Source organism: Lycium ferocissimum, chromosome 2 (genome assembly GCF_029784015.1).
Source record: "Lycium ferocissimum isolate CSIRO_LF1 chromosome 2, AGI_CSIRO_Lferr_CH_V1, whole genome shotgun sequence".
NCBI lineage: Eukaryota > Viridiplantae > Streptophyta > Magnoliopsida > Solanales > Solanaceae > Lycium > Lycium ferocissimum.
Genome location: NC_081343.1, coordinates 43,292,464 through 43,320,445, shown reverse-complemented (window position 1 = coordinate 43,320,445; position 27,982 = coordinate 43,292,464). Strand labels below are relative to the sequence as shown.

General features: G+C 35.3%; 2 protein-coding genes, 1 long non-coding RNA gene and 1 pseudogene across 3 annotated transcripts; 3 read left to right on the top strand and 1 right to left on the bottom strand.

Moving 5' to 3' along the window:
• On the top strand, positions 1 to 2,754 carry LOC132038514 (uncharacterized; annotated as a pseudogene).
• A 72-nt stretch (positions 2,755 to 2,826) lies between these two features.
• Positions 2,827 to 6,379, bottom strand: LOC132038507 (uncharacterized). Its single transcript, XM_059429167.1, has 2 exons — positions 6,068 to 6,379; positions 2,827 to 3,306 (listed from the first exon to the last, which is right to left on the bottom strand). The coding sequence occupies exons 1-2, from the start codon at positions 6,279 to 6,281 to the stop codon at positions 3,176 to 3,178; spliced, it is 345 nt and encodes a 114-aa protein (XP_059285150.1). The 5' UTR covers positions 6,282 to 6,379; the 3' UTR covers positions 2,827 to 3,175.
• LOC132038521 (uncharacterized) lies at positions 3,958 to 4,244 on the top strand. Its single transcript, XR_009410162.1, has 2 exons — positions 3,958 to 3,989; positions 4,052 to 4,244. It is a non-coding gene; the product is annotated as an uncharacterized LOC132038521 (long non-coding RNA).
• A 1,395-nt stretch (positions 6,380 to 7,774) lies between the features above and the next one.
• LOC132038498 (protein TRIGALACTOSYLDIACYLGLYCEROL 2, chloroplastic) lies at positions 7,775 to 14,905 on the top strand. Its single transcript, XM_059429159.1, has 5 exons — positions 7,775 to 8,479; positions 9,017 to 9,346; positions 11,175 to 11,290; positions 14,251 to 14,341; positions 14,423 to 14,905. The coding sequence occupies exons 1-5, from the start codon at positions 7,946 to 7,948 to the stop codon at positions 14,513 to 14,515; spliced, it is 1,164 nt and encodes a 387-aa protein (XP_059285142.1). The 5' UTR covers positions 7,775 to 7,945; the 3' UTR covers positions 14,516 to 14,905.
• Positions 14,906 to 27,982: the final 13,077 nt, after the last annotated feature.

Genomic DNA, 27,982 nt, shown 5'->3' with positions numbered 1-27,982 from the left:
CTATACTAGGTAGGTTGTTCCTTTGACTATTCAATGTCCATCATTGTACTCTCGTACGCATTACAATAATAGAGTAGCACTATGCTCATTTATCTCATCAGCTATATATCCAGCTCGAATTAAATGCCTGTGGACACGTACTCTCTAATATAATGACATTTCTAAGATTTATCATCACGTGCAAAATTTGACAGCCACAAATTATTCTGCTTCAAGCATTAATATAGCTATCTAAACATTGTTACCAAAGAGGTGATCAAGAGAAATGGAACTTCCAATTCCAAACAGAGTGAAGAAAGCTTGGGATGAATGGAATCTACAAGTATTTCTCCTCTTAAGCCTCTTCCTCCAAGCAATTTCACTCTTATTAGCACCATTTAGAAAGAGATCAAGGAACAAGTGGCTGATGTTGCTTATTTGGCTGTCCTACCTGGCTGCTGACTGGGCTCCTGGCTTTGTTATTGGTCTTATTACCAACGCTGTCAGCACTAGCTGTCCTTCTTCTAGTAATAGTCCAAATGAAGAATATTACAAGAGTATTATTCTCACATTTTGGACCCCTTTCCTTTTGTTACACCTTGGTGGGGCTGATACTATAACCTCTTTTGCTCTTGAAGATAATGAGCTGTGGATTAGGTATGTTTTTGCCTTCATTTTCCAGGTCGTTGCCTCTGCTTATGTCTTTTATTTGTCACTTCCTCAGAATAGACTCTGGCCTCCCACACTCCTCATTTTTCTTGCTGGAATAGTCAAATGCATCGAGCGGGCACGCGTGCAATATCTTGCTACCAGGGAAAATCTAAAAAATTCTAGTGCTGAAATATTGAAAAAGAGTGCTGGTCCTAATGATGCTACCAAATTAAAGAACTTGGATGTTGTTAAATTTGCATAATAATCTGTTTGAGAGGTATAAAGGTCTTATTGTGGATGATAAATTTACACCGGAGGAATATAAGGCAAGTCAGAAGTTAGTCTGCAACAATATAAAGGATGGGAATGAAGCATTTAGGGTAGTGGAGGCTGAAATGTATATCATATACGAGGCCTTACACACGAAGGCCCCACTTTTAGTTCGTTCCAAAAAGAAGTACGTACTCATCTCCCGTTCAGTTTATTGGGTTTTGTTAGTAACTACATTGGGTGTTTTTGCTTTCATGGATAAAGGAGGATTTCGCTCAGTGGATGTGGCTGTTACCTATGCTTTGCTCTTTGGTACTGTTATTCTGGATGCAATAGCTGTGATGGTTATGATATTTTCATCCTACTTGGTCGTTGCATCCATGTTGCAGTCTCCAATTTTGGGCATTTTGCTACGTCGTCCCTCAGAACTAGTGATGCGAATTTGGAGCCGATGCTTCCCACAAACTGTGCACCAGTATAACCTTATAAGTCATTGTCGACAACAACGTTCAAGAAGTTGTCAAAACTTGTTGAGTTTCTTTGGCCTTGCTGGCTTTTGGGACGAGCTAAAGTATGTATCCCAGGTACTGTTGACCTGTGTAACCAACTCAATTCAATAGCTTAATCTGATAAGAGGAATTAGACTTTTTGTTGTTTAATTATATTATGCCAAGCTCCCTCACATGTTGGAGTGGTCCACTTTTTGGGTGACGTTAAGATTTGAACTCCGAACCTTTTGCCTGCTCTGATACAATGTTGAACTGTGTGATAATTTCATCTAAAAGCTTAAGATATTCGAGAGAAAGCACTTTTAGTTATTTAATTGTATTATGTCTGAATAGGTACCAATCCCGCAGGCTGAAAGGCTGCAGCGCAGAATATTTTCAAAGGCCAAACCAGTTTTCGATCTGCCACGGAGAAAAACAGATGTCCTAAAGACCACTGGGCTTATCACTTCCCGTACCCAACAGAAAGTTCGCATAAGCTCTTCTATGCAACTAGTGATGAGGAATTCCTCATACTCTCCCACATTGCCACTGAAATCTGCTTCCATTTTGATGATGATCATAGTAATGTGATGATCTTAAATTCCTTGAAGTCTAACCACGTTAAAGATTTTCGCGTTCGGTGTAAGCTTATGTCAGATTATGTGTTGTACCTTGTTGCATTCAATCCATCTAGCATGGAGACTGCTTCAAAATATCAGAAAACTATTGAAGAGACATTGGCTGAGGTCGCGGAGTTGTTCCTTCGAGGAAACAAGAAGTCATTAACAGATCAAAGGAAAGCTTGTGAAGAGATTCTTGGCCTAGCCAAGACCAATAATATTACTAATGATTCTATGAAAGAAGATGATCAACTAGTCCTTGATGAATCTGAGAAAGGTAGTAGGTCCAAAGGATCAATATTGTATCGGGCGAGCCTATTGGCAAATGTTTTGATAAGTAGCCAGGATGCATATACAAGATGGAGCAGACTCTTTGATGTGTGGATGAAAAGGTTACTGGAGGCAGCAAAATGGAGCAGACCAAATTTCCACGCTCAAAATCTGTGCCAAGGGGGAGAATTTTTGAGTTTGGTGTGGCTGTTAATGGCTCATTTAGGAAGTGGATCGCAATACCAAGTTGAGGGGCTTAACTTGAGTCCACTGTGGCTCCAACCGTTGCTTCCAGTCAGCCCCCAGTTCGACACCGATGAATAGTAGGACAGTTGGGAAATGCCGGATGCTATTTGCTCCTAGTAGAGAATAGAAGTCTATGTACTATTACTGTAAATATATAATGGTACTACTACCGTTTTTCTGTAGAATAATTAAGGGTGAACATCCTTAAACTTTGGTTAAAAATATGAACATCTTAACAATTGGAAAACGGTCAATTTTTAACCATGTGTAACAGTCAGCCAAAAACCAAAACAAGGGTGGTGTTTCCCACGTCAACCTGATTTATCTGAAAACTAAAACACCTTAACATTGTTGGTTTACATTCTACATCTTCGTAGTTCCATGAAGTCGCATATTCAACTAACCGTAAAAGAAAAAAAGGAAACAGATGATCTATTTGGACAAATTCAAGGACTTGAGGCTCATTTTGACAGCAAACAAAATTTGTATGAGCATAATTTGCATATCCAAATCACATGCTCAAGTTCCAATATAATACTAAAATGTATGCGCAGAATTTGTCGACAAGATCTTGCAGTAAGCAGCAACAAGATATCTATAACCTTAAGCAAGAGGACCATCAGAAGCTACCAGAGGACAAACAGCCTGCAATTAAACATTCTTCCTTCTGATCTTTCCCTTGCCATGATTCTTCTTCTTAGCTATTTTAAGCTTCTTTTTCATCTTCTTTCCAAGAGGTTTTAAGGATTTTGCACTTTCATTGCCATCAGCCATCTCCACATCTGAAAATCAAGATGATGATAAATTAGCATATTGGGAGAAGGCTAAAAATACAGATGTGCAGGTTCCTGTTCGTTTCAGCAGCACCAGCAGATACACAACACTGGAGTAGAATGAGCAGTTAAATCTCACTCACATGCATTGATCTTTCTACAAGAAGTAAATGGAAGAGCACTTACATATCAGGAAGCTAATTTTACCAACATGCGAAGACACACTCAACAGGGGTGTCTTGTTCCCCAGATATGTCTTGATTGTGCATACTGATGAGTTACAAGCTAAACTTAGTGACACTAATGTATTCAATGGACTCTAGTCACGAGATATCTTCCTTTTGTCGCAATATGCTTCAGAAAATTCATACAACTACATTTTTTTCCCAATATAACTACTGAAATCACTGGACATACAGATTGAGACAAATTAGATGACGCTGATAAGTGGCTGTTAATCTAATGGAGTATCAGTGTTAAATGGCCAAACATTATCTCAATCTCTTAAATTGCCTCATCTGCAGCATCTTAAGAGTTAGCCAAAATTTACTAACCATATTTAGAAAAAGAAAGAGGTATTTATGATTATATAATATCGGCCTTTGAAAGTTAGCAAAAAAAACATCTCAATCCCAACTAGTTAGATCGGATATATGCATCATTCATGTTGCTTCATTTTTTTAATAACGGTGGTGCTCTGGCCAACTTGTGCGCTCCTTGACTATTCATGTTGCTTCATTTTTCAACAATTTAGGACCTTAGAGGCCTAAGGTCCACTCTCATTTAACACAGGCGGTCTTAAAACTGTTTAAAGGAAGTTGCCTGCACTTCGGTAGATATCCTTCAATCATCTAACACTCTTGATAACATGTCTCCATTACAACCATCTTATATTAACTCTATATGTTACACTCTTCATCTATTATACCATACTATTGGGAGAGAAACCTACATGTATGAATTGTCTGCATTTAGGCACTACAATCCCGTCTAATCTAACTTTTTCAGTTTTTATGTTGGTTGACGTGGTGTCCTGGCAAGCTTACGCGTATCTCAACTATTTTTTTTTCTAACAATGGTATTCGGGCCAACTTGCGCACCTCGACTATTTCACTGCACATGCTGCCTCTCACCAGAAAAGGTACCGGGTAACTCAGTCTCCCAAAGCTTAGGCAAATGTGAAGAAATCACCTAGTGCTTTTGTATCTTCTAGGATTTGAGTCTAGTCTCCAAGGTTTGCATCCACAATGCTTGATCACTAAACCACACCCTTGGATGCATTACTTTATAAGACATAAACCCTCGTTCACCAGAAACTCTTTGAAGAGCAAAATGATGTTAAGTAGTTTTTGATAGCATTATCAACTCTACTTTGGTAGAATTACTAATAAGCCGAAGTGCTAGTCCAGCACATGAAGGTGAACGCCCAGCCATAAATTAGGGGTGAAGTGGAAACGATTTCCGTCCACCCAAAAGCTCACGCCCCTCCGTTTAAAGTAGGCCTACTCTCCGTTTTTTTCAACGTAGGTTAGTTTGTCTTCTTTTCATTTTTTTGTCCTTTTGTATATTTTGTCTTTTCCCTTTTATTAAAGAAAAAGAAAAAAAAAAGGGGGGTGGGGGGGGTGGGGGAAGACAAAAGGACAAAAAAAAATGAAAAGAAGATAAACTAAGTACACAAATTAGAGTCCGGCGCCCAAATGGCACGTTTTTGGAGCTTAAAGACAAAAGTGGCATGTCCTTTTTTTTTTTTTTTAATACCATAATGGGCATTTCGTTGGATATCCAACAAAATGGTAAAAAAATCTGTTGCATTTCGTTAGACGTGTAGCGAAATGCAAATTAAATTTTTGATTCACGTTTCGCCACAATTCTAACGAAATGGAACAGATTTTTTTTACTGATTTTGTTTCAACACTAGAGAAACATACAATTTTTTTTTTTTGCATTTTGCTGGCCGTGTAGCGAAAAACTAATTTTTTTAATCGTTTTCTCAACCTCTCCACTTTACCCTAAATTTCATTTTAACTCATCACTGTTTGTGGTGGGTCTGATTATTGGATAAATATACAAGTCTTCCTCCATTCTTTCTCTTCTTCCTTTCTACGAATCCATCACAAGGATACCTCAACTTTTGCTCCATAATGTTCTTCAAACTGTTTTGAGATAATTTATTAATTTTTATCAACAATATCCAAAAAACCACACAGGAAAATAAATGAAGAAAAAAAGACATAAAACTAAATTCCAAACTGGAATCAGCCAAAGCAACAAAGTTTTTCCTTTTAGCAAATATATCCACTGCTAGACCACAAGCAGACTCTTTTTATTCAATTTTGCAGCACATATACATATAAGAATCAGAATAACATTTACTTCTTCCAATAAGGAAAGCACCCAAGAAAGAACATAATAAACCCAAAAAAAAAAAGACATCATATTTATTCCAAATCAAACAAACAGATAACTGATTAAGGGTGTGTTTGATATAGAGTAAATTTTCCAATTTTCCCATGTTCAATTGTCAAATTATCTGGAAAACATCAGTTCCTTAAAAATAAAGGAAAAATACATTTCAACCTCATCTTCACCACATATTTGTCTAGATTATATACAAATGCTATAGAAAAATAAGTAAGAAACACACTTATTTTCCAAGAAAACATTTTTCTTCCTACCAAACACACCCTAAATTGCAAAAACATGAAATGGGTTCATGGAGAACACTAAATTAAAAAGAACATAAATAGAAGAAAAAAAAAAAAAAACATACCCATTTTAGTATCATTGTTAGAAGTAGACACATCTGTATCCATAGTTGTGGAACTAAAAGGAGACTTAACAACAAGTTTAGGGGCAGCAAGGGCAGCTTCTTGGGCAGCTAATTTAGCAGCTTCTTTCTTAAGTACACTTGGCTCTGTAGCAACTATTTCTCTCCTTATTGCTCTTAACCTCTTTTCCCTCTTACATCTCATTGACTTTGCCATTTTTTTCTTCTACCTTTTTGCAAATCTTTGTTTTAGTAGATGTCTTTGGTTTTTTTTCCTCCTGTTGAGCAGCTCTGTTAGCTCTATGGAGAAAGTTTTGTTTAGGGTTTAAAGGAGGCAACAACGGCGGAACTTATATGTCCAATTACTACAAGGCTTAAATTACGTTTCGCTCCCAAAAATAATTCTTTATTGCACTTTGTGCCTTTTTTTTTTTTTTTTTTTTTTTGGTTTTCCATCCGGGTCCGGTACCCGCATTGAACCCGAATAAATCCGGATTGATTTGGATTAGTGCCGAATAGTCCCAATGGGAAAACACTCCCTAATAATGGTGAGGCTCAAACGAGCCTGTTAGATGAAGGATAAAATATTCCATCCACTATATCACTAACCCTTGTTGGTGCACTTTGTACGTTTCGTATGGTGGAAAATATTTTTTATGAATAATGTCTCAATGTTATTGGGTCATGTAAGGTGAAAATTAGAGTACATAGATATAAGTGTTTTGATGATTCATTTATTGCAATTAAAGATTGATGATAATAATTAAGTAGTGGGAAAAGGTTCAAATATACCTTTCAAGTCTAAAATTTATCTTATATTAGTATTTTCTATTTTAAATATACCGCTCTCGCTAACAATTTTTCATAGTAAAAAAATTAATTTGATTTGGCTAATATGGTAGAAGCTACGTAGGGTATATCTGAACTTCTTAAATTGTTCAAGAATATATTTAGACATTTTCAATTCTCCAGTGGAATGTTCTAGATCATTGTTGATGGCGTATATAAATCAATTTGATAATTTACAGGTAAGTTTGAATCTTTTGTTTGTCTAAGTGATTCCAGTATGACAGATTATAGATCCAAAGTGGACAATCATGAAAAGGAGGAGAAAAATACTAGATAAAATTAATGGTGCATGCATTTTATGGACAGAAAAGTAAAACAAAACAAAAGAAAAAAATGTAAGACAAATCAAATATAGTGTGATTGAATTTGGTTAGGTGAAACCAAGAAAATTAATAAAAGTGTATTGACAGAGGGAAAGGAGTAATATTTAATAATTTTTGAAAATATTATTCAGTGTAATTTGGAGAAATTCTAAATTACAAAAATATGCAAAGGATGTTTTTTTTTTTTTTTTTTTTTTCCATTTTGTGTCCAATATTCGCATTGAGACCCGATTAAATTTGAATTTGCGTCGAAAAGTCTCACATTGGGGATAAAATCTCCTAACAAAGCGACTTCCGTATAAAAACGACTCGGTTATCCAAAACGATTCAAGAGAGGTTAATTGAATTTTGTTAAACTAGAGGTGTGCCAGGTGATTGATGAAAAAACCCCCTTCGCCTCCAGGGCCCAAAGATCTTCAAAAAAAGGCCCAAAGCATCTAATCTTCCTCACTACCAACTCCAAGTTATCTTGGGCCTCCAAGATGTTCTTAGCCTATTTTCTCTTTATCAGCCCATTTTTGTCACTCTCCCAGTCTGAAGTGTAGTGTCTAAAAATAGTTTTTAACAGATTCACTCAGTGGTTGATCTGCTCTAGGGTTGCTTCCAGCCTGAACCATCCAAATATGCTTCCATTTTGTTGATCTTCAATCTCTATTCCCATTTTCCCAGCTCAATTTTGCCCAAATAACAACAAAAGTACATAAAGTAAATGATGGCTGGAAATGCTTTAGTCCATGTATCAACAAATTCTACCATGTTTCCCATCATACCCACTAGAAAAAACATGTTGGGTGATCGTTTGTTTTGTTCAAAAACACAAATCAGGCCTAAAAATCAAACCTTTAGTGTTAAATCAATGTCTGCAAATACGGGTCATAATCAAGAACAAGAACAACAACAACCTGCATCATCTTCAGTTCCACTCTCTGTTATTCTTGATGTTCCAAGAAACATATGGAAACGAACTATGCGTCCATTGAGCGATTTTGGGTTTGGAAAAAGGAGCATTTGGGAAGGTGGGGTTGGGTTGTTTATGGTTTCGGGTACTGTTTTGCTGGCATTGAGCTTGGCTTGGTTGAGAGGGTTTCAGTTGAGGTCTAGGTTTAGGAAGTATTCGGCTGTGCTTGAGTTTGAACAGGCTTGTGGCATTTGTACTGGCACGCCTGTTAGAATCAGAGGAGTAAATGTTGGTAATGTGATTAAAGTCAATCCTTCCTTGAGAAATGTTGAAGCTGTTGTTGAGGTGAGTCACATTTAACACCTTGTTTGGATGGTTATTACATATTGTTTCATAATGTATGGTATTATATTGTACTCTGCTGTACTGTATTGTATTGTTTTGATGAGTACAACGTCTGGATAGATTGTATCGTTGATATCAGCACTTTGAAGGATAAACCTACAAGAAAATTAGGGGTACGGTGTAGAACTATCATAAAAAGGTACGGTAAAGGATAAAATATGATTATTAGATAATAAGAAGAGACAAATGAAAAAAAAAGGTAACTACGCAACCACTCTATAAGTCGTTACATAAGATGGGACTATTCGACGTTACATAATGATGGATTTAATAATATGATACAATAAAATTTAACTAACAATCAAAACAAACGTTGTATCTAAACTAACAACACAATACAATAGGTAACAACCTTCCAAACAAGCTGTTATATTTGCAATTGTATTTTACTCTTTTATTTATATTTTTTAAAAGTAATAGTAGTTGTATAGTTGATTGTGTATGCTTTGATCTTAAACATTGATTATGTTTTTATAGGTTGAAGATGATAAGATAATTATTCCTCGAAACTCGTTAGTTGAGGTGAACCAGTCAGGTCTTATCATGGAAACCATGATTGATATCACACCTCGAGATCCAATCCCAATACCTTCTGCAGGGCCCCTGGATCCGGATTGTGTTAAGGAGGGTCTGATAATTTGTGATAGGCAAAAGATAAAAGGAGAACAAGGGGTTAGTTTAGATGCATTAGTTGGAATATTCACACGACTTGGCCGTGAAGCAGAAGAAATTGGTTTGTCCAACACCTATGCTTTGGCTGAGAGAGCCCTAAATGTTGTTGAGGAGGCACAACCACTTCTTACAAAGGTCTGATGCGCTTTAAATTTATTCACCTCCCACTTTTTTCTCTTTGCATGGATGAGGTTTAATTCATTCAAGGAGATAAGAAGAAGGTCATCTGATAAACCGAGTGAATTTAACTTCTGTACTTTTAGCTTATACTCCATGTGTTTCAATTTGTTTGTCTTGATTTCATTTTTTGTCTCTTTAAAAAAGAATGTCTCTTTCCTAATTTGGCAACTCGTTAATTGCAATATCCCACATGGCATGTTTAAGACCACAAGATTAAAAGCCAATATACACATGGCATGTTTAAGACCAAACAAGATTAAAAGCCATTTTGGTACATCATAATTCATATCTTTTATAATAAGAGTTTCAAGACCTTAAAAACAAGGAACATCTTTCAAAACACTGCTATCTTAAGCTTAGGTTAAATCACAAATTTCAACTTAGTTCTTTCCACCTAAGCAATATGTTTTACATCCTATAAAAGTGTAGTGTGTGCTTTATGCCCAATCATGGACTTGATCCTCTTTGGCAGCATCTGAAGACAAACAAATTGATAACACTTCGTTTTGGAGCGAGAAAAAGGACATAAATGGTCCCTTAACTATGAGAATATAGTCCCTCAACTATGCAATGATTTCACAGTTTGAAATTAAAAATAGCTAAATATCTCTATTTATAATTCATAACATCTTTTATAATAAGAATTTCATTTTGTATTTTTGCCTTAAAAACCAAGTGTCATGTGTGGGAACATCTTTGAAAACACTGCTATCTTAAGCTTAGGTTAAATCACAAATTTCGAAAAAATGATGGATTAGTTCTTTCCGGACCGGTTATTTTCGAAAAAATGCAATATGTATTTACATCCTATAAAAGTGTAGCCGATTGGGTGTGACACAATTTTATGAGTTGTACTCGAATGTTATGGACTTCAATCCTCTTTGGCAGCATCTGTATAAAGAGCATTGGTGTAAATATTTCACTGTGATGAAATTTGGAAGTTGGATAACAAAATCGTTAAGTGCATTTGGACTATTTTGCTCTCTTAGTTAAGAGAGCTCTCTTAGTTAAGAGAGCTTGTGAAGTTATTATGTTTCTGCAAGTGCAGAGTGTGACTACTGAGGTCATTAGCTTGGGCAAGCCAAATTATATTAAAAATTATATTATACCCTGAGTATCTGACCTGGGAAGAGGAGATATGTGAATGGTTTGTCAGACAAGGCCTACTTGATTGCTTTGCAATTTTTTTTTTTTTTTTTTAATGAAGGATTTATTTGAATTGAGTTGCATATCTTGGTTTAGGACACAGTGAAACTATTAAACAAGTGCTTCATAGTATGAGATTAGTTCTATAAGTTTATTGGACTATTATTAGTTCTAGTATGTGTATCCATTCAAGAATTCTGTCAAAAACTAGCATCTCGTGCTTCATGCAGCCATCACTATCAGCAGAAAAATGCTCTAGTCTTGACAAAGTTTTGGTCTAACCCAGTATGGAGTTATTGATGTCCATTCAGTACACTGATATGTCATGCAGTGCATATTCTAAATAATATGTCAAAAGCAAGTGCACAACTATTATTTATTTGTCAGATGTTAGGTGGTAAGTGTAAAACCATGAGTTGTAAGTACTGCTGCAATATGTGTTTTCTATACCACATTCATCATTATCAGTCTGTACGGCAATTTATCGAGGGGGAGGGGAGAACTGAAACAGCGGTCAATGTTTAGCATACAATTGCGCTCATCCTATTATGCTGCTTGAGCAATTTATGTGTTCCTTGCAGGTATTTAGTATATTCTCATGTTTAAACATTGTACCTTTGATGTAGTGACACCTCAGATTAAAGCCATGGCTGAGGATGTCCAACCTATGCTTGCTGATGTTCGTGATAGTGGCTTAATGAAGGAAGTTGAGAGTTTAACCCGAAGTCTGGCACTAGCATCTGAGGATATAAGGTGAATCAGTAACTTATGATAGCTTCTTTTCTAGAGACATCCTTTTTTCAACTGCCTAACCAGCATTTTGAAGATGCTTCTGCAATTCCACTGCAGATATCAATAAATGCATATTTACTACTATCAAAGACTTTCTATAAGAAGGGTTTTTGTGCTTTGAAATGCTTGATCTGTCACTTCGTCTCTCCCTTCCTCCATTTCCACATCTATCTCCACCAGTCTCATATGTTTATTTAATGGGTATTATAGAATTTCTACATGTGAAAGTATCTAAGAATCCGCCCCAATATCTTAAGGCAAGGGTGAAGTAGTCATGGACCTTTATATAAGTTTCTTTGAAAGCTCTCCCACAGCTAATTTGGGGAATGTATATAACTCAACACCTTTACACATGTGTAACTTATTTTCTTTTACATGTGAGCTTTTATTCGAACATATGAGTGTGAGTGTGCTCTAGAGAAGATCATACGAGAACAACAAAAAGGAAAAAGGAAAAAAAGAATGTTCTTAGGAAACATTGGCTTTTGTACCATGTGAAGTCCAAGAGTCTGTCGATGGGTCAATTGACCTCTATATACGCCTTTGGAATCTGGACAATTATGTAACTCAACAGTACTCGCTTAATAGAGATGCTAGATAAAAAATTCCGAACTTGGCCATCCAATGCTACTGAACCCTGGTCTGCAGAACCTTGTCAGGGCTTCAAACGATCATCTTTAAGCCATGTTATTACCTCAGCCTTGTGAACAAGATAAAAAAAAAAAAGGATTCAGTAATAGTGATCCATAAGATGTACTTGATAATTGTTCCGTTGGCTGATAATAGAACTGAGTGATATGAATTAACTTTTGCTCATGCTGCTCACTTGTGAGGCCAAATATTTAGCTTAAATTTGGTGTGAACTAGGCTAATGAAAGAAAAACTCAATTAAGCAGCTAGCAAGTTTAACAAAAAGATGGATTTTAGACTACCCTGCAAATAATTAAACACTGTATGCATCTTATGTTACATACTACTTAACCTGAGTCATAATGTCTGTGTGCTATATGTGGATTTTGCGCTTTTTGTTTATTTATTTATTTTTAATTTTTAAGAAGTAGAGAACCACCTAGTTCAAAACTTGGAGCTCCAAATGTCATGCATTTCTTTACCAAGGTGTATGTGATGTGTGTTGATTCGGTCAATATTTATCGAGCGCATAGACCTATATATCGTAATAGTTTTAAGAATTGGGACTGCCTCAAATCTAAAAATAGTGCATTATATTCACACAGCCGACACTATATGCATATAAATTTGTTCTACATATCTTATACGTGATCTGTGCTTTTTTTTTTTTAAACATATAGACACATTATCTGTACTTATTCATTTATGTGATCTTGACAGAAGGCAAGTTTGTATGCATTATAATTCAAAGGAAAAGATACACTATTTGCATAAAGTAAGTGGAAAATTCAATTATGCAGTAATTATGAAACTGGACGGATTAGTTCATTTCAAAGAGGAACTTCCCACCATGTGACGAAGGCATTTTATCTATTATTGACAAAAAAAATAAAATAAAAAAAATTGCCTCTTTGGTCGTTATCTCTCTCTCTCTCTCTCTCTCTATATATATATATATATATATATATCTTCCCCGGACCCCGCGCATAGCGGGAGCTTAGTGCACCGGGCTGCCCTTTATTTGTATATCTCTGTGTGTGTGTGTGTTGTAAAAAGATAGAGAGGGAGAGAGAGAGAGAGAGAGGGGGGGGGGTGGAGGAGCGTAGGTTGCATTTTCTTTTTCTTGATTATGTTAGGGGGCTAGAAATTGATTTCGTAGATATCAGACGGAATTAAGAATTGTATCAATGAGTACTGGTTTAAAAAAGGAGAATCATATCAGTAGGCAGATGTTCGTCACTTTTTATTGTTCAATTCTGATTCATGATGGGAAAAAGTGACATCAATGGATAAGTTATCTTTCTTAATTGATTTTTAGATGGATATGATGGCTCCTTTATTTCTAAACAACACAAACACATTTTAACAACATTCATTGGGAAGCAAAGTTACTCCCCAGTTCCCCCACAAGCACAACTATTATTGAAGCAGATCTTTTGTTTTTTCACTTCCGTTTGCAAAGCAGACATTCCATACCTTGTAGCAATGGCTTGAGAAATGAGCTTATATCTGTTGAAACAAGCTAAAATCCTAAGGGAACATAGCTTATGGCCAGATTCCTCAAGGCCACCTCAAAGTTTATGCTCTTCTGTCCAATAATTTCATCGGCATTCCAGAAGTAGTAGTCCAAGAACATATTTAATCCATCGTTCTCACCCTAATGCTGTGTCATGCTCATGCAAAACTGGGCTAAGGATTGCAAAAGTTCTGATGTTATCTCTGAATAAAATAATGTTCTTGTGGGAAATGCATCTAATTGGTGTTTGTTTTCAGATTTTACTATTTGAGCTTAGACCGTTCAAGTTGAGATATTATTGATTATGCTAATTCGTTCCTGGTGGAGTACTACTTTTTATTTATAATAATAATGGTGTTCAGGCCAACTTGCATGCACCTTGGCTATTCCTCCGAGTACTTGCTACCTCCCACCATTGCAGGTACCACGTACCGCTGCTTACCAAGGCTTAGGCAAATGGGAAGAAATCACCTAATTTTTTTTTCTCCGCTTGGGATTTGAACCCTTGCTTCCAACGTTTGTACCCACTTCATTAACCACTACTCCACTAGGCCACATGTACACGTGATACAGAAAAGGGCCAAAGATTTCTAATTTCCTCATAAAAACAGTGAGTTCCTTTTATTGACAACAAAAGCAGAGTTCAAAAGCTTGTAACTCTTTCTAGGTGATCCCTAAGTTATGCATCTACTTCGAGGCTGCATCTGTTACTGTTTGCTTTAGGCATGGCAAAACCATATTATCTACTTATGCTGTTTTATGAACCAAATTTCAGGAAAGTGCACTCCACGGTCATGACTCCTGAGAACACTGAATTGATACGGAAGTCCATATATACGCTGGTCTTCACTTTGAAGAATATTGAGGTAATTTCCTGCGTTGTCTAGTCATTCTAACGTGTCAATCACTTGCATGCTTTGTGATTCATCATTTGTCACGTTATGCAGAGCATTAGCTCCGACATTTTGGGATTCACTGGTGATGAAGCTACTAGGCGCAATTTGAAAATGCTCATCAAATCGCTAAGCAGGTTATTGTAAAGTTGATGGAATGTTGAATCTGCTTAATGGCTTGCAATATTGGCCCGAGAGGTTCCGAAGGACCAAGGAAGATACTCTATTCGACACTGATAGTCCCTTGGTTGACGGATTAGATAGGGTTTATGGCTTGTTTCTGCTAATCGGGCTGGTAGTTACAGCATTGATCTGTAGGATTTTAAGGTGTGAAGGCTTCCTTTTTCACCTTGTTCTGTGATAGAAATTGCAATATAAATGTCATTAAAGATGGTTTCACAAATGACAAGTATGAGATTGAATTTTGATTCTTTGGTCACTTTTCTTTCAGTTTTCTAATATCAATACTTGTTCGGAACACTTCCAGCTGATAAAACATTTGTATTATTTAATTAAAGCCTTGTGGAAATTTCTACATGTGGTTCTTGAAGTTATTACTATTCCTCAGCTAATCAGCAGTGTCATTGGGAAGTTGCTTTCTCTTGTAAGGAAGATTGATATTTGTCACCCGCAAGGGTGGTCCAGTTGGTTGAGACGTAAGAACTTTCATAATGGAAGGCTCGGGTTGAAATCCCCCTACTACGACAAAGGGGATTTGCGCTTCAGGTCGAGGCTCGTCGCACGGGGGCTTGCCTAGTGCGGGTTCATCTTTTGTGTGGTTTCGAGAATTTATTGCACTTGAAATTTGGGTTACCACTGCGCGCACCCGAAGGGTAGCGGTCGGGTTCCCATATTCTCAAAAAAAAAAAAAAAAAAAAAAAAAAAAAGAAAGATTGATATTTGTCTATTTTAAGAAAAAAGAAAATTAAAAAAAAAAAGTATTCCGTCGGATCTGATTTTCTTACTTTCTTTTTAAGAATTTTGAATTATTCACTATGTCAGCTTATATTAGGATTTTTTATTTAGGTTTTAAATTGTTAAATATAAATACCATTTTAGAAAACTAGAAAATCCATGCTCCCAATTAACACAGAAAATGAGGTGCTTTGATCATCCTCTCCGATATATTTTTACATAAATAAATTGGGACAGGACAAGTATTATTTCGTCTCATGTATTTGTTAGTAAAGTATTTGCTGAAAATTTATTAAATCTGCTTTAATTAATGCACCATTTCTGAAACTGCTGTCCGCGTTTACAGTTTTTCCAGACAAAACAAGCTATTCTAAGCTGTTAAGCTACGCGCGATCTAATTATTTGTTCCAATTGATAATTGAGACTTTAAAATTCGGCTTGGTTAGGTTAAAAATATCTCTGCAAATAAAGTAGGAGGTACTACAAAGTTTACTCATTTGATTCAACAGCGTATCTATTTGCCCCTAAGAAAATACTAATATTTGGGAAACCTTTAATTTAGTTACCTTTTTCTTTATTTTTCAAATGCAAAACAGTTGTATGTCCTTATTTTGTGTTATTGTTTTTGTTATTCTTACTAATTTCAATTGCAAGTCGTCAACATACTTGCCGCTTCAAAGTTCTATTCCAAACATGAGTATCGATATTTCAGTATATCGTCCATTCAACTCACAGCGAGAAAAAAACTTACCGGCATCCGATATACGCATAATTCTATAACAAATCAAAATTTAGAAAATAATGGATACATGGCTTTGATGAATCAGTAGTTTCTCAGCGTTTTTCAAGATTTTCTTTTCTTAGAACAGAACAAAAATAATCCCTCCAACATATTAAAAATCAAATTCCTTGTCATATTTGATTCAAATCGTGGATCATATTTAAAAGAGAAAAGACAATTTATTCATAGATCGCTATTCCTAATCATGTAAAAATTTTCTAGCAGCTTCAGTTTTGACATTGCTAATAGATTCATGTTTTTCCAAAGCTTCACATGTGCAATGTCCACCCAGGCATATTCCAGTGCCTCTACCAATGGGGACATTACAGTAAACTACGCAGTCCTGATTAGTCTTACATGCTGGGCCCCAAGCATCCACACTTTGAAAACCTATCAACATAGTAAAAGTTGAGTTAGTAGTGTAAATAATATGAAAATAATTCTTTCAATTTACACAAAATCCTCTCAATCGGCTAAAGGTCCACACGTAAAAAAACAATTTCACGGGTCATGACATAACTAAAGAGGATTTGAAAAAAATGCGGTGACTATACTCTTTACATTAATTTCCAAATGGGATTTCTATAGTAAAATGCGTTATGCGTAAAAGAAAGGACAGGTCGGTGCACGAAGCATCTCGCTTTTATCCAAGATTCAAAAAAAGTGTGTTATATGTGTGTGTATATATAATTAACAAGCGTGTATGTATTATATAGTAGAGAGATATAGATACCAATCGAGAGAAGAATCACAAACACCACAGCGAAAAAATTGTATGAAGCCTTCTTTATAGCCATGTCTTTAGAGTGTCTTATGTGATTGGTGATTATGAAGAATCTCTATTATGATTTGTTGCTTGTACAAAACCTTGCAACCCCTATTGAGCTATATATAGTGTAGACCGTAAGTTCATATGAGGTGACTACTATCTCTATTAATTGGGCAAACATGGACAATAAGTTAATTTGAGGTGATTGCTATCTATATTAACTGGGCAAAAATGGAAAATAAGTGAATTTGAGGTGATTGCTATCTATATTAATTGGGCGAGAATGGAAAGTAAGTGAATTTAAGGTGATTGCTATTTGTATTAATCGGGAAAAATGGAAGAAAATCTAAAAACTCAATATTCAATGGATGTCACCACTCGCTTAAGGCATGTAATTGATTTTGTCTTAGAACTTATTGAATAGAGACACTATAGATTTCACTCATTTCCTTTTCTCGTCATCTATACCATATTATATTCCCCAGAAAAGACACTATAGAGGGAGGCCACTAGCCTATTAAATATTTGTCTAATTTCTACTCTCAAAGTAGATGAGAAGATTGTATAATTTGAATGTATTTACTTGGAAAAAAAAAATCAACATGATGATTTTAAATTTACTAAAAACATCAACCAAATTAACATTGTCATTTTCTTAAATACAATAAAAATAAAAAGGTTGCTTGAATATCAAAAGAAAAACAAACAACGTTTTTTTTTTTTTTTTTGATAAGAAATGAATTGTATCTGCTGTATAGAATTCAAAATATATACAACTACAACTTGATAATTATAACAAGAATTTAAAGTAATTGTAATTTTATATGAAACATTTAAGCGTATGATAGAGATCTCATTAAGAATCAAAATGAATTAATATACGTAATATTTATAATTAGAAGTAGTGAATTAATAAGGGATATACTTGGTGAATACTCTCTCCGTCCTAATTTATGTGATATAGTTTGATTAGGCACGGAGTTTAAGAAAGAAAGGAAATTTTTTGAAACCTGTGGTCTAAAACAAGTTATAGATATTTGTGTGACTGTAAATCATTATTAAGGGTAAAAAGGAAAATTTTAAGTTAAATTATTTCTAAATATAGAAAGGTATCATTCTTTTTGGGATAGATTAAAAAAGAAAGTAGACAGAGAGAGTGCGTATTTTATGGTGGGCATATTTTTTCTTTACTCTGTTTGGAGGGTACTGATATGATAATGGTGTTGTATTGCATATTGTCTTAGTAACATTTTATTGTTTGGTTTAACCGTATTGTTTGGTTTATGTATGGTATTTGTATAATAACTTGTAAGTTTACTAAAATTACTCTAAGGGTAGAAAAGTTTATATATATTAATTTTCGGTTAAAGAATAAAATAGGAACTTTAAAAAATAAGTAGGTAGTCGGTGGGGGGGGTGGAGGGGTGGGTGGTGTGAGATGAGTGGGGTAGTGGGTGGTCTTTTGATAGTGGGTGGTAGAGGGGTGGGTGGTTATGGGATGAGGATGGGGGTAGTGAGGGTGGGGGTAGATGGGGGTGAGGGGTAGTGCGTGGTAGAGAGAGGGTGGGTGGGTGGGATAAGCGTGGGTGGTGGGTGGTGGTGGTAGCGGAGGCGTGGGTGGTGGCGGGATGGTGGGGTGATGGGGATGGGTGGTAGGGCGGGCGTGGGAGTGGTGGTAAGTGGAGTGGAGGTGGGGATGGGGTGGATGATGGAAGGTGGGGGGGAGGGGGTGGGGGTGGTGGTTCTGGATGGTGGAAGTGGGGTATAATGGAGAAATGAAACGGAAAAAATTTTTTAAAATTGGGACTTTTTTCATGGTTATATAACCTAGGATGAACCACGGGTTTACAACACAATACCATTAATTTGAAGAACGATGGAAACAAACTTTTCATATAAAACCATACATTAATGAACCAGAAACCACCATCCAAACAGGGGGTTAGAAAAATAGTAATTTTCTACTTTTGCTTTTCTAAAGAAGCAAATTTTTTAGCCTTCTCCCTTATTTTAGAAAAACTGTTTCTGCTGTTACTTCAAAACTTTTTTACTTATTGGTCAAACACCTCAAATTTTCAAAAATAAAATGCTCCCCCTCCCCCTTCCCCCCGACCTCTGCCTAACCCCACCCAAAAGAAAAGTGCTTTAGACCTCTAAACCGCTTAGCCAAATAGGCTCTCAATCTACTTTAATTAATGCACCATTTCTGAAACTGCAGCATTTCTGAAACGGCTGTCCGCGCTAACAATTTTCCCAGACAAAAGAAGTTGTTCTAAGCTCTTAAGCTACGCACGATATTTTGCAGAACAATAATTTGTTCTAATGATAATTGAGACTTTAAATTCTGCTTGGTTAGGTTAACAATATCTCTGCAAATAAAGTAGGAGGTACTACAAAGTTTACTCATTTGATTCAACAGCGTATCTATTTGCCCCTAAGAAAATACTCATATTTGGGAAACCTCTAATTTAGTTATCTTTTTATTTATTTTTCAAGTGCAAAACAGTTGTATGTCCTTATTTTGTGTTATTGTTTTTGTTATTCTTACTAATTTCAATTGCAAGTCCTCAACATATTTGCAGCTTCAAACATATATCGTATAAGGTTCAAAATATATACAACTACAACTTGATAATTATAACAAGAATATAAAGTAATTGTAATTTTATTTGAAACATTTTAATATATGATAGAGATCTCATTAAGAATCAAAATGAATTGTTGTATATAATATGTATAATTAGAAAGTAGTGAATTAATAAGGGATATACTTGGTAAATACTCCCTCCGTCTTAATTTATGCGATATAATTTGACTAGGCACAATGCTTAAAAAAAAAAAACTTTTGAAACTTATGGTCTAAAACAAATCATAGATATTTGTGTGACTGTAAATCTTCATTAAGGGTAAAAAGGAAAATTTAAAGTTAAATTATTTCTAAATATAAAAATGTATCATTCTTCTTGGGACAGACTAAATAAGAAAGTGTATCACATAAATTGAGATAGAGGGAGTATTTAAATTTTATGGTGGGATATTTTGTCTTGAAAAAAATAATTTTCTTCTTTTGGTTTTCTCAAGAAGCAATTTTTTTTAGCCTTTTCCTTGATCTGCTTCTACTTAAAAACATCTTTACTTTCTGGTCAATCACCTCAAATTTTCAAAAATAAAATGCTTTCCCCCCAAAAGAAAAGTGTTTTAGACCTCTAAACCGCTTAGCCAAATAGGCTCTCAATCTCTTTAATTAATGCACCATTTCTGAAATGAAAAAGGGCCAAATATATCCTCGTTATACTTTGGGTCCAAATATACTCCTACTGTTATACTTTGGACGCAAATATATCCCTCCACCGTTAAAGTTGACTAAAGTGAAACCCAATCCTATATTACTATAATATATAAGCAAGAATGAAGAGTTTTTGTAGTCCTCACAATGTTTTGTAATTTTCTAGAGTTACTTTCAGAAGTGACATGTGACATGTGTTGTTGATTTGTTGTTCAACTTTAAGATTTTGTTTTATTCCTCTCTTAAAGTGCCCTTAATTTAGTTTAGTATTACTTTAATTATCATCACATAATTTGGTAAATAAGAAAAAACACTTTTGAGATATTTTGCAAGACCCTAATTAAATTCTCGCTCTCCGCCAACCCCCCGCCCCCACCCCCACCCCACCCTTCCCCCACATCTACTATTTTGTGTTGCATGCATTGATGTTTTGTCACTAATTTTCTACGTGGTAAACAAACATGTGTTGCTTGTATTATTTTATTTATAAGCTTTCATCAACAAAAAATAATCTTCAAAAAATATAATGATTCACGTAGGAGTTCAATTATTCAATTAATAAAATAACTAACAATTCATATATTTTTTGTGTAATTTTCTAATATATAAATTTTATTTTGATGATCCAAAAGTATTATTAGTCCACATAGTTAGTAAATCAAAATATTAAAAAAAGTAAGAAAAATGGTCTTATTACCCAAATAGTAATACCTTCACATAAAATGACACGGAAGGAACACTTTTTTCCTTAACAAAAAAAATGAAATAAAGAAACAAATTGCGCTATGCATAATAAATCTACTAAGGCAATATAATTAGACATAGTGCATATTCATTACTTAATAATTCCGTCTTCTCAGATGGGTATCACTATGTAACACCTCGTAGCTTCGGGCGAAGGTTTGACTCATAAGATGATAATATAATGGAATCAATATGAGGGTTATAGGAAGTGTTTTGAAAAGTAATCAAGTAATAAGAAATGCCTTTGGGCAAAACAAAGTTGGAAGCCACTCCATGGGGCATGTTTGGAAGTGAGTTTGTATAAGGTCTTACTTCCAACGACCATAAACCCTTTATTAATTATGAATTTGGGAAAACTTCCTAAATGAAAGTTGTAGCCCTTTGAAATACCTTTCCAACGGTATATTATGGGGGTCAAGGGGACATCTGTACAAAAAGTTATGGCCATTTTACTGAAGGATTATAGAGCAGTCCGTTCACTGGTCATGTTATACGAACTTGTTATACGGCCCATATAATTTTATACGGACCGTATAACTCGTCCGTACTTCATGAAACTTCAAATCGACGTTCTGTTTTCAGCCATGATAAAATATGGTCATATTATACGGACCGTATAACTTTATCGGACCGTATAATATGTATAACATATAAAACCTCACTTTTGTATAAATTCAAGCCTTCAGTTCTTTTATTTCATTATTCACAATTCCAAGCTCTAGCAACAATCCAAAACATCAAGGTAAGTCAATCCAAACCCTTCCAACTCAATTCTAACATATACTCTAATAATCTAAGCAAGAAATCATTGTTCCTAAACTAGGGTTTTCAAGAAAACCCATCTCAAGGTTCAAGAATTCATGATTTTGGAAATCTTCTTCAAAGTTAAAATCTTTAATTCAAGTTTGGAGCATTACCAGGTATGTAGAGTTACTATCTATATGTGGGAACATCATTGTTCTTCCCCAAGCCTCATAATCCATAAATTATGATTCTCTACTAAAACTAGGGTCACTACTAAAAAAACGGGAAAAATCGACGGCCAAAACCGATGGACCGAGTCGGTTTTTTTAATGAAACCGACGGGAAACCGACCTTTTACGGTCCATCGGTTTTCATAGCCTCGCTTTATGGAAACCGATGGACCACGTCGGTTTTTCCCGACGGACAGCGTCGGTTTCGTTGTCCGTCGGGTTTTTTTCAATAATTTTAAAAAATAAATAAAAATTAAAAAAACCGACGGACAGGGTCGGTTTTTTAATTTACGATTTTTTTATCTTACATAATAATAATATATATTTTATGAAAAAAATGGCGCACCGCGTCGGTTTTCTATTTTTTTTTTTAATTTTAAATATATATCGACAAGATCGTCGGTTTTTTCATAAAATTTAATAATTAATTTCCGTAAAACCGTAATTTGAGTCGGTTGTCAAATCGATTTTCTGGAAAATTTGCAAAATTAATTTCTAGAGAAACGAACAATTGCGTCGGTTTTAGAAAATTTCTGCATGCAAATCTTGCATTTTACGCAACCACACCGTAAACCGACGCATAGAAACCGGTACCAACGTTTTCCGAACTAGTATTAAAATGCTCAAATCAATTCTAAAAGAGCTACACACATAAAATCACCCTAAGTAATAATAAAACACATCAAACACTATCTAAACACATCAAATCTTGTCTTAATAGACCTTCAAAGTTCAGAAATATTTAAATGTCCAACCAAAAGTACCATTAACTAGTTTTAACATAAGTCCATTATTAAATCCAAACTACTACAAGCGATCATCGTAATGGGACTACGAAATCACCGTCATCGTCATCTTACGGGTCGGAGAGGGGGGGGGGGGGGGGGAAGGGCACACCAAATTGTCCACATGCAATGTGGCTTTTAACTTGTGCCATTAGCGATTCAAGGCTCGCTTTCATGGTGTTACTTTCCTCAACTCTTTTTGCCTCAGTCTCAGCTAATTTCCTATTAAGTTCAGCAATTTGCTGCGCCATAGGCTAGCGACGACACGAACACCATCAACTCCCTCGGCTTGTCGAAGACCCTTCACCTCGCAACTCGACCGAAGGCGACTTAAGTTGTTCTTTGGGCCTAGGCCGTACGCTCGACCCTTTTGTACTCCCTGACTACTCTACCAAAAATCTATCTCTAATTCGGTGGAGGACGACTCGGATGCTCGGGCTAAGTTTGGGTGTGTCTTTGGTCCACCTCATCCATAAAATGCGTCTGTATATTAAAAAATGAAACTTAGTATATAACGAATATATCATAATTAAATTTATATATAATTACCTAAATAATAAAATTATCACTTACATAGGAATTACGAGCCTGTCCTCGGCCGTACGGTCGGATCGACTCATGCTTCTTCTTTTTTTTGTGTGGGTCTTTAGGTGTGGGTCTTTAGGAATAGGCGATCTGAGTTGGCATACGTCCGTAGCTTTTTTTAAAAAAAAAAAAAAAGTTAAACATAAAATTAATAGCTCAATAATGATATATTGATCGTAGGTAACTTTAAAAGTATAAAATTACTTACCATTGTCCTAGCCACGTGCCACGACTTGCACCCGCCGGTGTGCAAAGAGCCACCTTCAGGCGGTAGATTATATGGAGTAAGAAATACGAGGCCAACAAGAATAGGGTGCGGCGAAAAAACGAGTATGGTGTGAAACCATCCGCACACAAACCCAAACGAATGTTTCTTGGTTCACTAGCAAAATCGGGGATAAGTTCTATCAAAATGTTTCCACGCGTCTCCATCCGATGGATGACACATAACACCAGGTGGCCTTCTATTTTCGTTGTGCCATCTCATGTGAGAGAGCGAGAACTCGCGATGCAAACAACCTCTTTAACCCTAGGTATAATAGGTAAATAATGCATTGCCTTAATTGGAGCCGTCTTTCCACTAGGTGTCCGCTTATAACGCGTATGTCCACATATTTTACATTCATTTAAATCGACATCTTGCTTATAGAACAACATACAACCGTTTGGACAACAATGAATTCTATCATACGACAATCCTAATTTGGAAACCAATCTCTTTGCTTCATAGTAACTCTTAGGTATGTCGAATTTCGGACTAACTAGTTCCCCTACAAGCTTAATCATTGAGTTCTGCGACTTCAAACGGATTGATCGATTTGATGTTAATCATTCTAAGCGCAAAGAACAACTTAGAATCGACTCCCCAACCAAAGTGGACGACTAGCCTCTTTAATTCTTGATAGAAGCGCATTGCTTCTTCGTTAGGAGGTTCCTCAAAATTTTGCTCGAGTTCAAACCCCGTAACGTACGCCAAAAAAGCATCATTAACCATGTCATTAACTCTATCATATTGGACATGACTATATTCTGCGACACACACTACTTTCACCGACAACCATATTGTAAAATATACCATTGACCCCATCGGTCTCTCATGATCGGTCAAACATAATATTTAAACCCACGACTATATAAATGAATCCTAACGCTTCCGGTTTCAAATACTTCATACACCGGCAATGAGAACAAGGATACCTAACTACCCCTTCATTTTGAAAAGGGTGAAGTGTCATTTGCACGTGTGATAAACCCATCAACACCTTTAACAAATTCATCATGTACACCCACACGATTACTATTATTCATATTATACATCCACATACGATCCATCTACAAAAATATACCCACAAATTATTGAGGTTATAGAAATATATTATAACTTAAGAATACTAACTTAAAATATAACTTAAGAAAACACAATCCCAACCACTTCTAACTTTGAATTCTCAATAACAATTCTAACTTTAATAATTTATAAATTCTAACTTTAATATAATTTTGAAAAGCACAATCCCAACCAATTCTAACTTTGAATTCTCAATAACAATTCTAACTTTAATAACTTATGGATTCTAACTTTAATTCTAAAAATTGAAAAGTAAATCTAGTCAAATAAAGTCTACATTTTAGTTTTTGAGGTTATAGAAATATTATAACTTAATAATTCTAACATAACTTAATAATTCTAACTTTGAAAAGCACAATTCCAACCAATTCTAAAAATTGAAAAGTAAATCTAGAGAAATAAAATCTACATTTTAGTATTGAGGTTATAGAAATACTATAACTTAACAATTCTAACTTTGAAAAGCACAATCTCAACTAATTCTAATTTGGAATGATCAATAACAATTCTAATAACTTATGAAATTCTAACAAAAAGCACAATCCAACAAAAAAAAAAAAAACTAGTCAAATAATTAAAGTATACATTTTTGCACATATTCAACATCAATAATATTACAAAGAATGACAACTAAGCTAACACAAATATATCGACAAAGAACATGCAAAATATAACACAATCTCAAGCCAAAAAAAAATATGACAACTAAACTAGTCAAATAAAGTTTACATTTTTTTCACAAATTCAACATTAATAACATTGCAAATGATGTTTAATAAAGCTAAATAGATTAGCATTAGGCCTAAAATCTACAAATAAAACTAAAATTGAAAGAATTTTAAAAGCCCTAATTTAAGAGAAACTAACCTCAACTAATTAACTTCAAAACGAGTACGGGGTTGGTGGGGACGGGCGCGGGCGGGCGGCGTTGGGCGGTGGCGAAATGGGTGGACGGGCTGGCCGGAGGAGAGGGGGCGGCGGGTAGGGTTTGGGTGGGAATGGGGTTTTAATTTTGGAAGACAAGAAGAAAATGGTGCAAAACCCGTCTGGTTCTATTTTAAAGAAAAACCGACGGACAAAACCGACCCTGTCCGTCGGTTTTTCCCGCATGTTTGACCCGAATGTTTTTTAAAAAAAATAGGAAAGCCCGTCCGTTCGGTTTCTAAAAAAAAAAAAAAAATTATTTATTATTTTTAAAAAAAAAATTGAATTGCATATTATTTAAAATGTTTTTAAAAATAAAACCGACGTACGACGTCGGTTTATATTAATTATTATTATTTTTTTTAATAAAACCGACGTTGGACGTCGGTTTTTTTGATTAAATATTTTTAAAAAAAACCGACTTTGTCGAAATCGGTTTTACGATTAAAATAATTAAAAAAAAATAGAAATGTAAAAAACCGACGCAGGAAGTCGGTTGTCCGTCGGATTTTTAAACCGTCCGTCGATTTTTGGCAGTTTTTTAGTAGTGGGTTTCTACACCATGTTCATGACAACCCTAGGTCCATGTCCATGAATAAATTATGTATGAATTGCTATTATTCTATCATTGTGTTCTTAATAACTCCATATGATTAGTGAGAATCGATCAGTAATCCATGAAAACCCCATATCTTGTATTCCATGGGTTCTTGCATGCATGTTTTTAACTAAGAATGATTATTTCATGAATATCCTACATGTCTACAAGTTTTCATGCAACTATATTATATAATTACTTTCATGCCATGATACAAGATACATACATGCTAAAGACAAGCTATTTCATGACACCATGTTTACAAGTTATTTCGTGAAATCATGGTTACAAGTCAAGTACAAGTTAATTCACGAAAATCATAGGCTTCTTAGCCAATTATATCATGTTCATGTTTTTAGGAGTTGCACGAATTAAAACTCGGATAACTCGAAACTACGTAGCCACCGTAGGACAAGGATCGCTCCACCCGGTTAGGACGATTCTTAATTTTACAATCGAATGGATCCATCGTACGTTACCACCCTCATACCTGCAAGCAGGTATGGGGGCTCTATTTGTCGGCCCGAGGTACCGGACTCCGCGTATCCACGTGGTGATATCATGTTGTCGGTTTATGAAATGCTCTCCTACTTATCATGTTTTACTTATGTTATATATATACATGTACCCGTACTTTCGTACTCGTATTCGTATCCCGGGTTTTTAGTTTCGGTTTTTATCGTATTATTCCATGTCATGTTATTTCTTTCGGTTGTTTTACATGCGGTACATTCATATGCCGACGTCCCCTTTATTGCCGGAGAGCTGCATTTACGATCTTTGTGCGGATTTACGGAGGACGACGCCTTTGCTCATTAGGATGCGCGCGTACCGAACATTATTGGTGAGCCCCATCTCATTCGGGGTTTAGGCATTGTCTTTCTTTATTTAGTTTTACATCTAAAGGTATCTCGGGGGGCCTTGTCCCGACACAAGTATGTTACGTGTTTCGGACTCATGTTAGAGGTTTTCATAGACAAGACAAGTGTCATGTTAGACTTCCAGAGTTAGTTAGCCGGTTTGGCTCATTTATGATATTGTCCGCATTCGTGACTTAATCAAGTACTTATGTTTAATATTATGACTTACTATGTTTTATAAAATCTCATCATGCACTTCACGTTATATTTCCGCTCATGTATGCCTCATGATGATTCAGCAAACCATGTGGTTCGCTCGGTCGCGTACGGTCGGCACGCAGTGCCGTGTTACGCCCAGGCCATGGTTCGGGGCGTGACACACTAAGATAGATATTTGCAAGTCTATTTATAGATCTTATTCTCCTATCTTAAGCTCAAAAATTATAGATTACACTAACAATATTGATTGTGCACTCCTCTAGAGATTTTAGAATTTAACATTACTACGAATAATTTGTTGAGTTCTTATATGATGAGCTTGCTATTAAGAGTAGTGCCTTTTAGGGTGGCTAATAAAATCATATGATGTGCTTGCTATTGAGACTAGTACCTTTGGGATAGCTAAAAATCAACTAATATATTTTTGTGTTATTTATTAATTTGAGCTTAAAATCGATCTTCGTATTTGTTCTTTCTTCTTGGAATGTTTTTCAAAAAAGAATAAGACAGTCTATTTGATGTTGAATTTCAACAATAACTATTGAAAATACCCAGTGCGATAAAGAAAAATAAAGAAGAAAAGCGTTTGCAGACAAATTAATTAATAGCTTCATCAATAGACTGCTTCTTTGTAATGCATAATTTCAATTCTCGTTAATTATAACATCACTTATTTAATATTAATAAATCATAGTTTCTTTATTTATTTGTGGTTGAAATCATGTCAGCATTTCTTGAACACTCAAATATTCTTTTGCAATAATTGGTTAGTCAACATTGATTTAGTTCTGAAAAAATAAGTGAAATTAATCCAACATATGATAAA